This window comes from Littorina saxatilis, linkage group LG14 (genome assembly GCF_037325665.1).
Source record: "Littorina saxatilis isolate snail1 linkage group LG14, US_GU_Lsax_2.0, whole genome shotgun sequence".
NCBI lineage: Eukaryota > Metazoa > Mollusca > Gastropoda > Littorinimorpha > Littorinidae > Littorina > Littorina saxatilis.
In genome coordinates, this window is record NC_090258.1 from 14935274 (window position 1) to 14947244 (window position 11971).

At 42.0% G+C, this 11971-nt stretch overlaps 1 protein-coding gene across 2 annotated transcripts; it reads right to left on the bottom strand.

Moving 5' to 3' along the window:
- Positions 1–621: 621 nt before the first annotated feature.
- Positions 622–11943, bottom strand: LOC138947227 (serine hydrolase RBBP9-like). 2 transcript variants are annotated; one of them, XM_070318666.1, is made up of 5 exons: positions 11798–11925; positions 11119–11180; positions 5073–5226; positions 3653–3813; positions 622–1950 (listed from the first exon to the last, which is right to left on the bottom strand). In XM_070318666.1, the coding sequence occupies exons 3-5, from the start codon at positions 5182–5184 to the stop codon at positions 1663–1665; spliced, it is 561 nt and encodes a 186-aa protein (XP_070174767.1). In that variant the 5' UTR covers positions 5185–5226; positions 11119–11180; positions 11798–11925; the 3' UTR covers positions 622–1662. The 2 variants fall into 2 exon arrangements, with proteins under 2 accessions (XP_070174767.1, XP_070174768.1); XM_070318667.1 differs by lacking the exon at positions 11119–11180 and having other exon boundaries at positions 11798–11943.
- Between the last annotated feature and the right edge of the window lie 28 nt (positions 11944–11971).

Here is an 11971-nt window from a genome sequence, read left to right on the forward strand (position 1 = left end):
TTCCTTCGTCTGGCGTCAATCGTGTACGCCAGGTATTCGGCTCTACTTCTTCCTGGCAAAGCCGGGTATTCATCTAGTAACATATATAATTATGTATATGTTTTTGGAATCAGAAAATGACGAAGAATAAGATGAAATAATTTTTGGATCGTTTAATAAAAAAAATATTTTAATGTTATTTTGCCTTACGCGACTTGCTTGTTGTTGTAATGATGTGGTTTTCTTTTTGTTTGTTTATTCTTTAGTTAGTTAGCTCCCTCATTTTGTTATCCTGCAAGTTAGTTAGCTCAGTCATCTTTAGCAGAGGCACACAGTAGTCCATTATAAGTATACATGTGATTTTCCTGTAAAATTGACTTGTTTTGTATGCTTGATACAATGAGTATAACATTAACACCATTTTCCTTCATCTTCATTTGATACATAGAAATGATTTACAATTACAGAGAAAGACTGCTTTGCATTATGGAAGTTGGTGAACTGTGTGTTAATTTGAATCAAATTGAATACAGCATAAAATGAAAATGAAAACCAGCTGAATTATTGAAACTGTGTGTGTGTGTGTTTGTGTGTGTTCATGCGCATACATTCATTCAGCACACAAGAAAGACTGCTCGCCCATATGGTTCCAGAACAAAATCATTTTTACAGCACAACACAAGAAGAATCTGCATCTCTTCCAACAAAAGCATTCTTAAATGAAAAAGAAAAAGACAGTGTCTCTGACCAGAACTATTTCAACTATATCATTGCACAGCGAGAATTCAAAGAAAAAAGTGCATATTTCTCTGTTCAGCATCCCACTCCAAATATTTTGACACTAAAGAGGTCATAAATGATAGTCCCTCTAGAAACACAGTATCCAGGAAGTGTCCTCAATCATCAAATATATTTTCAAAGGGTTTCGTGAAGACAGAAGTAGCCTACAACCTGTTTGAGAGAAGAAAAAACCCACCTTGTTCTGTGGTGTGACAAGAACAAACCAACATGTCCCTAACATCACAGTCCATTCACTGTGACATTACTGAAGACTCAAATAATACAGTGGAACATTCCTTTAACGTCCTCCAAAAATCTGAGCAACTTAGGTCTTAAAATGGGGGTAACATTACAGAGGTTAATTATGAACAGAAAGTCTGAAAGAACAGGGTTTTAAAAGGGAGACAGTCTTAAATTAGGGGGTTCCATTGTAGCAGCTATCAAACCACTGTATTCATCCATGAAGGGACCGGCACGGTTGGCCTAGTGGTAAGGCGTCCGCCCCGTGATCGGGAGGTCGTGGGTTCGAACCCCGGCCGGGTCATACCTAAGACTTTAAAATTGGCAATCTAGTGGCTGCTCCGCCTGGCGTCTGGCATTATGGGGTTTGTGCTAGGACTGGTTGGTCCGGTGTCAGAATAATGTGACTGGGTGAGACATGAAGCCTGTGCTGCGACTTCTGTCTTGTGTGTGGCGCACGTTATATGTCAAAGCAGCACCGCCCTGATATGGCTCTTCGTGGTCGGCTGGGCGTTAAGCAAACAAACAAACAAAAAACAAACCATGAAGGGCCCTCTTTTGTCAAATCTATTTTCAAAGGGTTTTCTAAAAAAAATTAAAAAAAATTAAAAAAAATTTAAATTAAACAAACAAGACATGTCCTTCACAATCACAGTCCCATCATCACTTTGTCGCCACTGATGTCACAAAAGAAAGCAGCTCCGGAAAGACGGTATTCATGAAGTGACCTCGGTCGTCAAACTTGAACAGCTTGGGCTGCAGTCCATCGGCCACTTGCTGATGTTCCTCCCAGGAAATAAAGGGATCATCAGTGGATCCGAACTGTGCGATGAATTCCGTGTTGTTTTTGATGGCCTCCCACTGCCAGGGCCTGTTGTAATACCCGCTGATACGTTCACTCTCTTCCCCTAGGTCAGTAACACAGGCTGAGACAAGAATTATGCCTTTAACCTGCAAATAAAGAATTTTTTTTTTATTTGCTGTTTTTTAACAGAGTTTTAAAGCAGCAAAATGACAGTATAGTGGTCCCTGCGATGAGTGGACACCATTGGGACTTACAAAAAGTGTCCCTCCATTGCAGGTGGTCTGCCATGGCAGGTATACAGTGGAACCTCCCTTTTAAGACCTCCAATAATCTGAGAAATCAGGTCTTAACAAGTCGCGTAAGGCGAAATTACTACATTTAGTCAAGCTGTGGAACTCACAGAATGAAACTGAACGTAGTCCGCCGCTAGTGCAAAAGGCAGTGAAAGTGACGAGCCTGTTTGGCGCGGTAGCGGTTGCGCTGTGCTTCATAGCACGCTTTACTGTACCTCTCTTGGTTTTAAGTTTCTGAGCGTGTTTTTAATCCTAACATATCATATCTATATGTTTTTGGAATCAGGAACCGACAAGGAATAAGATGAAAATTTTTTTAAATCGATTTCGGAAATTTAAATTTTGATCATTATTTTTAATTTTCAGAGCTTGTTTTTAATCCGAATATAACATATTTATATGTTTTTTGAATCAGAACATGATAAAGAATAAGATGAACGTAAATTTGGATCGTTTTATAAAAAAAAAATTTTATTTTACAATTTTCAGATTTTTAATGACCAAAGTCATTAATTAATTTTTAAGCCACCAAGCTGAAATGCAATACCAAACTCCGGCCTTCGTCGAAGATTGCTTGGCCAAAATTTCAATCAATTTGATTGAAAAATGAGGGTGTGACAGTGCCGCCTCAACTTTTACAAAAAAGCCGGATATGACGTCATCAAAGACATTTATCGAAAAAAACATCCGGGGATATCATTCCCAGGAACTCTCATGTCAAATTTCATAAAGATCGGTCCAGTAGTTTACTCTGAATCGCTCTACACACGCACATATACACACACACACACACACACACACACACCACACCCTCGTCTCGATTCCCCCCTCTACGTTAAAACATTTAGTCAAAAAGGAGGGAGTCTTAAAATAGGGGTACATTCACAAAGTCTATGAACAGAAAGTGAGAGAAAAGATGGTCTTAAAAGGAAGTGAGTCTTAAATTGGGGGTCTTAAAAGGGGGGTTCCACTGTATTTTGGTTTAGAAAATAGACACTGGGACATCAGAAGGTGTCCTTTCATGGGAGGGGCCTCTCATTGCAGGCACCACTGTAAAAGCAAAAGCTTTATCATCTGATCTCTAATGGGGAAAAAATAGAAAAAAATTGCCAAAGAAAATAATAAAATTCAATGTAACACAACAAATCAAACAAGGAAATGTAACTGCATTCTCCAAAACTTTAGTCATGTGTAAGTAACATCATACACTTACATAAAAGTAATGAAACATTCTGAGATACATCCACCGTGATGATGAACCTTCCACAGGGCTTAATCCAAAGTTTATCTATCTTGCAAAGGGTTGCAAGAATACAAACCCCATATAGAGTGTAAAAGTAGACAAAACACAAACAAACACACACAAACAAACACACACAGATGCATATATATATTATACACACACACACATATGGAAAGCCGTTTGTCTCATAACCTGTACATGTGCACTAAATACTTGTTCGTTAAATACTCTGTGCGTTAATTATTTAGTGCACGTGTATAGGTTATGAGACAAAGGGCTTTCCATACACACACACACACACACATACAGAACCTTGTGTGTTTCAGCATATCGCATGGCAGCTTCTGCGCCCGAACTGTGTCCAACAATGATGGTGTTGTGGTCACATGACAACTCATCCTGCATGAAGGGAAGCCAGACTGATTCACGCGCCTTGATGGGATCCGGAAAATCTCTTAGAATGCATTTCACACCTGTAAGATAACTATAATAGTCAAGTGTTTACTAAAATCTGCACAGAAACTTTTTATTTGACTAATAGTAAGGCCAAAAAAAACAAGAAGAGCAAACGCTCGATCGAGTCACTTTCGCAGTTCTGAATATTATATGAGGCATCAGATGGACAGGAAGAAATTGCTATTCACAACACAATGAGTCACGTTCACATAAAATTTGAGCCCGGTCACTTTTATAGTTTCCGAGAAAAGCCCAACGTTAAGTTGTGTGTTGCCGAACAGAAAAGGCTAGTTATCTCCCTTGTTTTTCTGATAACGTTCGTAAAAGGCTACAGATGTAAATACTTTGATGTAAAGAATAATCCTACAAAGTTTCAATCACATCCGATGAACTTTGTCAAAGATATAAAATGTCTAATTTTTCCTTTGACGCTGACCTGTGACCTTGAAAAAGGTCAAAGGTCAACGAAACCATCGTTAAAGTGTAGAGGTCATTGGAGGTCACGACTAAACAAAATATGAGCCCGATCGCTTTGATAGTTTCCGAGAAAAGTCCAACGTTAAGGTGGTGTCTACGGCCGGCCGGCCGGACAGACTAACACTGACCGATTACATAGAGTCACTTTTTCTCAAGTGACTCAAAAATAGGTCTGTTTACGGTAACCCGACCGACCCTAGTTTTTAGGCCCGACCCTAATCTTTTTTTTGGATCGTCTGAAAAAAGAAAAAAAAACGCATCCAAAATAGAGCTGTTTGCGCTCAAACAGCAGACGACAGAAGGGAGGTAAGCTCAAAGTACTGTTTATAGTTATGTTGGGCAAAAACAGGGATTGATGAGAAGAAATGTACTGTGAAACATCATAGAGAGGGGAGGGGGGGAAAAAAAAGGGAAAAAAAAGCCGACCTACCGACCCTATTTTTTCACCCTATGTTACCGTAAACAGACCTTTTTTTTTTTTTGGCCTGATACATAGTGTGTCCTAAAAACCGCACAGAATTTTTTTAATTTGACTGATACATAGTGTGTCATAGAAACTGCACAGAATTTTTTAATTTGACTGGAACATAGTGTGTACGAAAAACTGCACAGAACATTTTAATTTGACCAACATAAAAAAAAGTATAAAATTAAAAAACACAACATGCCCTGTCATCAGCGAATCACAAGATTTGTATTCATCCGGGTGAATTAAACACAAAAGGTACATGTATAGCTTGGCAATGAGACAGTCACTCATCTATAGTGATACTGCACACACAAACACAAACACACACACCTGCTTTGGTCAGTTTCTCCTCTAGCCATCCATACCAGTTGCATCTCCTGACGTCTCCTGCTCCATTGCCAGGGGCGATGACAACTTTGACCTCTGATTTTTCTGCCATCATTGAGCTAATGGCTAATGTTTTTCTGTGCAGCAATCACAATTTCTGCAAGAAAAAAACGTAAGATTCGACATTCATAAAAATGAGATTTGAGGTCAGGATTTATCCTGCAGATGAAACTTAAACTTCCATATACTCGAGTGTAAATTGAACTTTTGAAAGAAAAAATAACAATGAAAATGTACTCACCAGAAACACAGACAATAAACGACGAAATGTATTCAACGTTTATATTGTCCGTGTTTATGGTGAGTACAATTGCATTATTATCTTGTTCCTATTCTTCTGAAAGACATAAATAGAGTTCAATCAGGAAAAAATATGGACACATGTGTTGTCTAACAATATAAGTACTTTTGCTTTTATTGTTGAATAGAATCATGCCATTGGAATGGAATGCCTCTAAAATGATTCTAAGTTTATGGACAAAAAGAACTGAAGTGAAGTGAAGTGAACTTTATTTTACAAGGATCAAGATTATTTTAAGGTTGGGCCTTTTCTTACAATCTGTCCTGGGATTAACACACTCCCACACAGACCAACACTATCACTATTCTAAAACACTTCTGAAGTAAAAATTAAAATGCAAACACCAATATACACACGTTACAGATGATGATTTTTTGTTTGTTTGTTTGCTTAACGCCCAGCCGACCACGAAGGGTGATATCAGGGCGGTGCTGCTTTGACATTTAACGTGCGCCACACACAAGACAGAAGTCGCAGCACAGGCTTCATGTCTCACCCAGTCACATTATTCTGACACCGGACCAACCAGTCCTAGCACTAACCCCATAATGCCAGACGCCAGGCGGAGCAGCCACTAGATTGCCAATTTTAAAGTCTTAGGTATGACCCGGCCGGGTTTCGAATCCACGACCTCCCGGTCACGGGGCGGACACCTTACCACTAGGCCAACCGTGCCGGTTCACAGATGAAGATGATGATGATGATGATGATACAATCATCATAGAAGTCCTGCTTTTTTTTTTTTAACCACAGTATTATGTTCACAGTGGTACCTGCGAAGTGAGGCCCTTCAGAAGGACACCTCCAAAATTACAGGATACTTTCTGTAATTCCATTGTTTAATATTGTCACCAACATGGACAATCATGACGGGCCACCTACAATGTAGGGACTGATATTTGTATATATCTGGATCTGGTATAGGTATGTTGCAGGAGCCGGCCAGTGTTGGCTATCGTGGCAACGGAAATATACTGTATGTACCACAATTGCGTTTTTTCCTCCATGAGTTCATCTTACTGCCAATATGAGGAGTGGTGGAAATCACTGATACACAGCATTCTTCTTCTTCATTCATGGGCTGAAACTCCCACGTTCACTCATGTTTTTACCACGAGTGGATTTTTACATACATGTACATGTATGACCATTTTTACCCCGCCATTCAGGCAGCATACGCCGATTTCGGGGGAGGCATGCTGGGTATTTTTCGTGTTTCTATAACCCACCGAACTCTGACATGGATTACAGGATCTTTTCCGTGCGCACTTGGTTTTGTGCTTGCGTCGTACAGTAGAACCCCTCTCTAGCGACCTTGAAAATGTTGACAAAAATCGGTCCTTATGGAGGGGGGTCCTGACAGAGGGAGGGGGCGGGGCCACAAAGAAAGTCACCTCAGATTTTCTTAAAAAAAGAAAACAGAGAAGTTTGAGTTGCTGACGACCGTTTCCTCAAGCAAACTGCTTCGATTTCATGTTTGACATTGTCGATGGTGTCCACCAGTTCTGGTGCATGTTTCAATGCAAAAAGAGTTAGTTTCTGAGCAAGCATTTCTTTACAGCAGTCCCTGCAATGATGAAGGCCCTCCGAGAAAGAGAGTGAAAAATCGGCCACCGTTCTCAGCATCGCGTATCTGTGTGTAACCTCTTTCATTGAAAAGATACTCTTGTTTCCCTGCAGCCTTGACCAGTGAGTCGGTTACCTAATCTGTGAACCCTTCAGTTGTGTTGCTTTGTCAAAAGTTAGACACAGTCAACTAGTTTTGCTCTGAGTGAACAGTGCAGCTGGCCTCAATTAGCCGGTGACACCTCTCTGGCCACAGCACCAAACAGTACATGGCTGGGGGGAGAGAGAGAGAGAGAGAGAGAGGGGTGGGGGTAGCTGGCTAAACTCAGTGGGGTGTCCGGTGTCACTGAAGTCAGCAGGAAGAGCATTGGAGAGAAATAGAGAGGTGTACTCTTCCAAACATCAGTTGTCAGCGCTTAGGGTAGTCAGTGAGGGAGAGTGAGAGCGGTTTGTGTACAGTCCGACTGAAGAGTGAAAAGTCACTGCCACAAGATCGGCATGCAGTCAATAAAGCCAGACAAGAAGAATGATTATGACATGCGGCTCTATCTGCTGGTTTTTTATTCAAACTGGTTTTCAACGCTTATTCTCACAAAGCATCTGCACACCTGCCTCTGCCTCTGTGCTGTGTTTGTGTGGCTGCTTTTGTATGATGTCAGTGCATGGTGAGTGCGTTCACTGCCTTGTCACCACTTCCCCACCTTTTTCAGAATGTTTTCTTGGAGTTGGATAATTCTTTGAATTTGCGATTTTCCAACATCAAGACTTTTTGCAATCGCGATGGCAGTTTCTCCCTTTTTGTGTCTGTTCACAACATTCACTCGATTCTCGAGAGTTAAATATTTTCTTTTCTTTGTAGACGCCATGTCGATCTCCACTGCTCTTCTGTCCAAAGACTGTCTATTCTGACTGAATTGAACGGTGTGTGTTGGTCACGTGAGTTTGTTTTCTCGATGATTGGTTTGTGATGTTTACTCAGCCCACCCAACCATCACACCTCTCAGCGGTTAATTAGTGCCTTTGCTTACGCAAGACGGTTATAACTGAGTCTTGGCTTTGTCTGACAAAGTCGTTACACAAGCTGTTAGGTCGGTCCTTAGACGTTAGAGCGGGGTGGTCGCTACACTGGTGACAACTATATAAGGAAACACATCGGTTAAAAAAAAAAGGGTCGTTGTGGCGGGGTAGTCCTTAGAGAGGGGGGTCGTTGTGCAGGGGCGGACCTAGTTGTGAATAAGGGGGGGGTTCCAAATTGGAGCAGGGGTCCAGGGGCCGCTCAGGCCCCGGTGGGGTCCAGGGGCAAAGCCCTGGTGGGGGGTCTGGGGGTTGAAGCCCCCCAGATGCTGAAGGAATTTTATTTTTTAGGTCAATCGGAGGCCTCTCCTGGAAGATAACAAGGCAGGGCCGGACTACCGGGGGGGGGGTTATGGGGGTTGCGCAACCCCCCCCCCCCCTAGCCTAAACATGTACCTTACTTATTTAATTTTTTTTTTATTATTGCTTATTTTATGCCGTTTCATGCAAGGAGCGACCATTTTCCTATCTCAGAATATGACCTACCCGTCAGCTTCAGGGGGCTTCGCCCCCTGACCCCCACAACGAGGGGGGGTGGGTGGGTTCTAGGGTTTCCGGACCCCCCCCCCCCCAGCCAAAAAATAAAAATATTGAATGAGGTATGCATTTCTTTATTTTACATTGAGTTTCCATTTTTGGGGTATTAATCAGTGACAAAATCTGCTGCCTGAAACTGGTAATGTTCATCCTCAGAATGCACCAGATTGCACCATTTTGCATCCTTTTTTTCAAAATTTTCCGGGGGGGCATGCCCCCGGACCCCCCTAGCAAGCTAGGCGCTTTGCGCCGTCGGCTCGGCGCTTCGCGCCTTCACACCCATATCTTCACAATATACTTTTGAAAAAACCCAGTCATAAAATGAACTGATCCGCCCCTGCCGCCAGGGGGGACATCCCCCTGGGCCACCACTGGCAACCCCCCCCCTCCTCTTCGCCTAGTCCGGCCCTGCAAGGTATGTATTCAGTAAATATGCGTGTACAAATATGTGCACCTTTGACTTTGAGAAGGCAATGTGCTATTTTATATGAACTACTATTTCAATATAACTAATCATTTCAAAAATAATTCGGAGGGGGGTTAGCCTTTGAGTTTCTCGTCAGTTTCAAGCATGTTGCATTTGGAAGGAAGGAAAGCACAAGCGCTTTATTTTTTTACTAAAAAAAAAATAAATAAAAAAAAACGGATGGGGGAGGGGGGGGGGGTTCCGGGCACCCAGGAACCCCCCCCTAGGTCCGCCCCTGTTGTGAGGGGTTCTACTGTACACACGAAGGGGTTTAAGTCACTAGAAGGACTGCATATAAGTTGACCTGGGAGATCGGAAAAATCTCCACTCTTAACCCACCAGGCGGCAGCGACCAGGATTTGAACTCATGACCTCCCGATTAGGAGGCCGATGTCTTACCACCACGCCACTGCGCCCATCTGTGGAAATCACTGATACACAGCATTCATAATGAGAGGAAAATAACTGGGGGTTTTGTGGCCGTATTTAATGTCAGACTGCAGTATAGAGAGGCATATAATGATATAGAAGCAAGTCTCTGCTCACTTTCAGTTGTTTCTTTCACAACTTTGATTGTATATATTATATACTGACGTCCAAAAGAAACGCGAAAACTATTATTTATTTTACCAATACATAATTTGTTTCTGGATTAACAAAAGTTGTGTTATTTTTGGCAGCCAGTATATCAAGACCGATGTCTGAGGAAGGTGTATTGTGAATTTTACCGCATCAGCGCACTTACAATCCACGTAAAGCCAGAGTTAGCTGAGACATTTTTCTTGTGCAGTTCAGCTGTACGTGCAAGAAAAGCACAAAAGCTGATTAGTGAGTGGTGTTCACTGTCACAAGAGGATAAAAATGGCACAAAGTTTCTTTTCCTTGATTTTGTGTTATATATGTCCCGGTTCAGTGATTTTTGGAGCAGAGAAAACCAACTGTGCAGACAGCCATTTATAGTACCACAGGCACATGAAACTGATATTAATAAGTGTGAGTGTGTGTCTTTGTGAAAACTTCATTTTTTTTAACAAAATAATGTATGTCGTCAAACATTCTTGGAATGTTATGACGTCTTCTTCATTTAAAACATGCTGTCGTTGTATTACGTCACACCATGCTCTTGGTGGCACAATCATATCATCGTGAGTTTTTGGTATTTTTTTTACCTAAAAACTTTGTTTATAATCATATACGTGTTTATGAGATAGAGAGTCAGCTTCGTGGGAATCGATTTTTGACTTTTTTAGTGTCCGTGTGTTTAGTAAGAAACTTGTAAATCATTTTGTTTGATCAGAACGGTTGTTCTGTACTTCTTCTTCTTCTTCTTCGTTCGTGGGCTGAAACTCCCACATACACTCGTGTTTTTTGCACGAGTGGAATTTCACGTGTATGACCGTTTTTTACCCCGCCATTTAGGCAGCCATACGCCCTTTTCGGAGGAAGCATGCTGGGTATTTTCGTGTTTCTATAACCCACCGAACTCTGACATGGATTACAGGATCTTTTTCGTGCGCACTTTGTCTTGTGCTTGCGTGTACACACGGGGGTGTTCGGACACCGAGGAGAGTCTGCACACAAAGTTGACTCTGAGAAATAAATCTCTCGCCGAACGTGGGGACGAACTCACGCTGACAGCGGCCAACTGGATACAAATCCAGCGCGCTACCGACTGAGCTACGTCCCCGCCCGGTTGTTCGGTACCATTACGGCATTAGTAACCATATTTAGCATTACTGAATTCCGCCTTACATCCTGTTTCAGCTTCATCATTCTATCACGCTGAAGAAGCTTCCCGTGGGGGCGAAAATTTGGATCATCATTAATAAACATATTCCATATTCATCACCAAAACTTTTGAGGAGATATATATATATATAGGAAGTGATAACCACAACTTATCAATATCAGTTTCATGGGCCTGTGGTACTATAGGCACGGCTGTTATGCTCTCGGCTGCACAGTTGGTTTCCTCTGCTCCAAAAATCACTGAACCGGACACTAGCTTGAGGGTAGAGGAAAAATCAACAAAAGAGCTGGCTTACCATATCGATCACTCCCTGAGTTATAATGTTATACAGATCGAAGTGGGACAAGTAAAACGGACCTGCACAACACACACATTGTATGTTAGCACAGCTACAAAACACACAGCTCTTTGTTTAACTTCTTTATCCATCTTTTGTGTATGTGTACATGTGTAAAAGCCAAGGATTTCAATAAAACCACGCATTCCGTGTTAGACATATTCACGTTAGATCATGTCTGTCAGTGTCGGCCTGTGAGGTGGGCGGGGGGAGAGAGATGTAACACTGCACAGTACAATCTTCTGCATAGTGTGCTCTTGTGCGTTCGCGCTTTGTGTGTACCCTTTTACAACAGTGTAAATGTTGTGGACACAGACTCACATAAGTATACGTTTACTCTGATTTTGCACTGATAGTGTTACCATATATATATATGTGAACGTCAGTCAGTCATGCAGTTGATCTTCTGATTAGGATCAAAATGTTTTCCACAGTCTTCGTCCAAACTATTCCATTTGGTTGACAAACGCGCAGACACACCCATGTCTACTACTACACAGTCTGTACTAGTCCAATGTTCAGCACCACGTGCTCAGCTTTAGCGTGGGACCGATCGCTGTACGCACAAACATTGCCACGCCCACAAACAGCGAACACGATCACGGATCAGTTATCGCACTACTAACTTTGTTCTCACCTTCATCAGAGACTTCTAGTTTCTTGGTGCATTTAGATGTTAATCCTGCATGTTGAATTATGTCTTGCAGTCGTGTCGTTTAATTTTGACGGATGTTTGCTCCTGCACACCTAATCGAGATATCAGGAGCGCGCGAGAAAGCGCGCGTGTGAAACGCTAGCTGAATGGATTCAG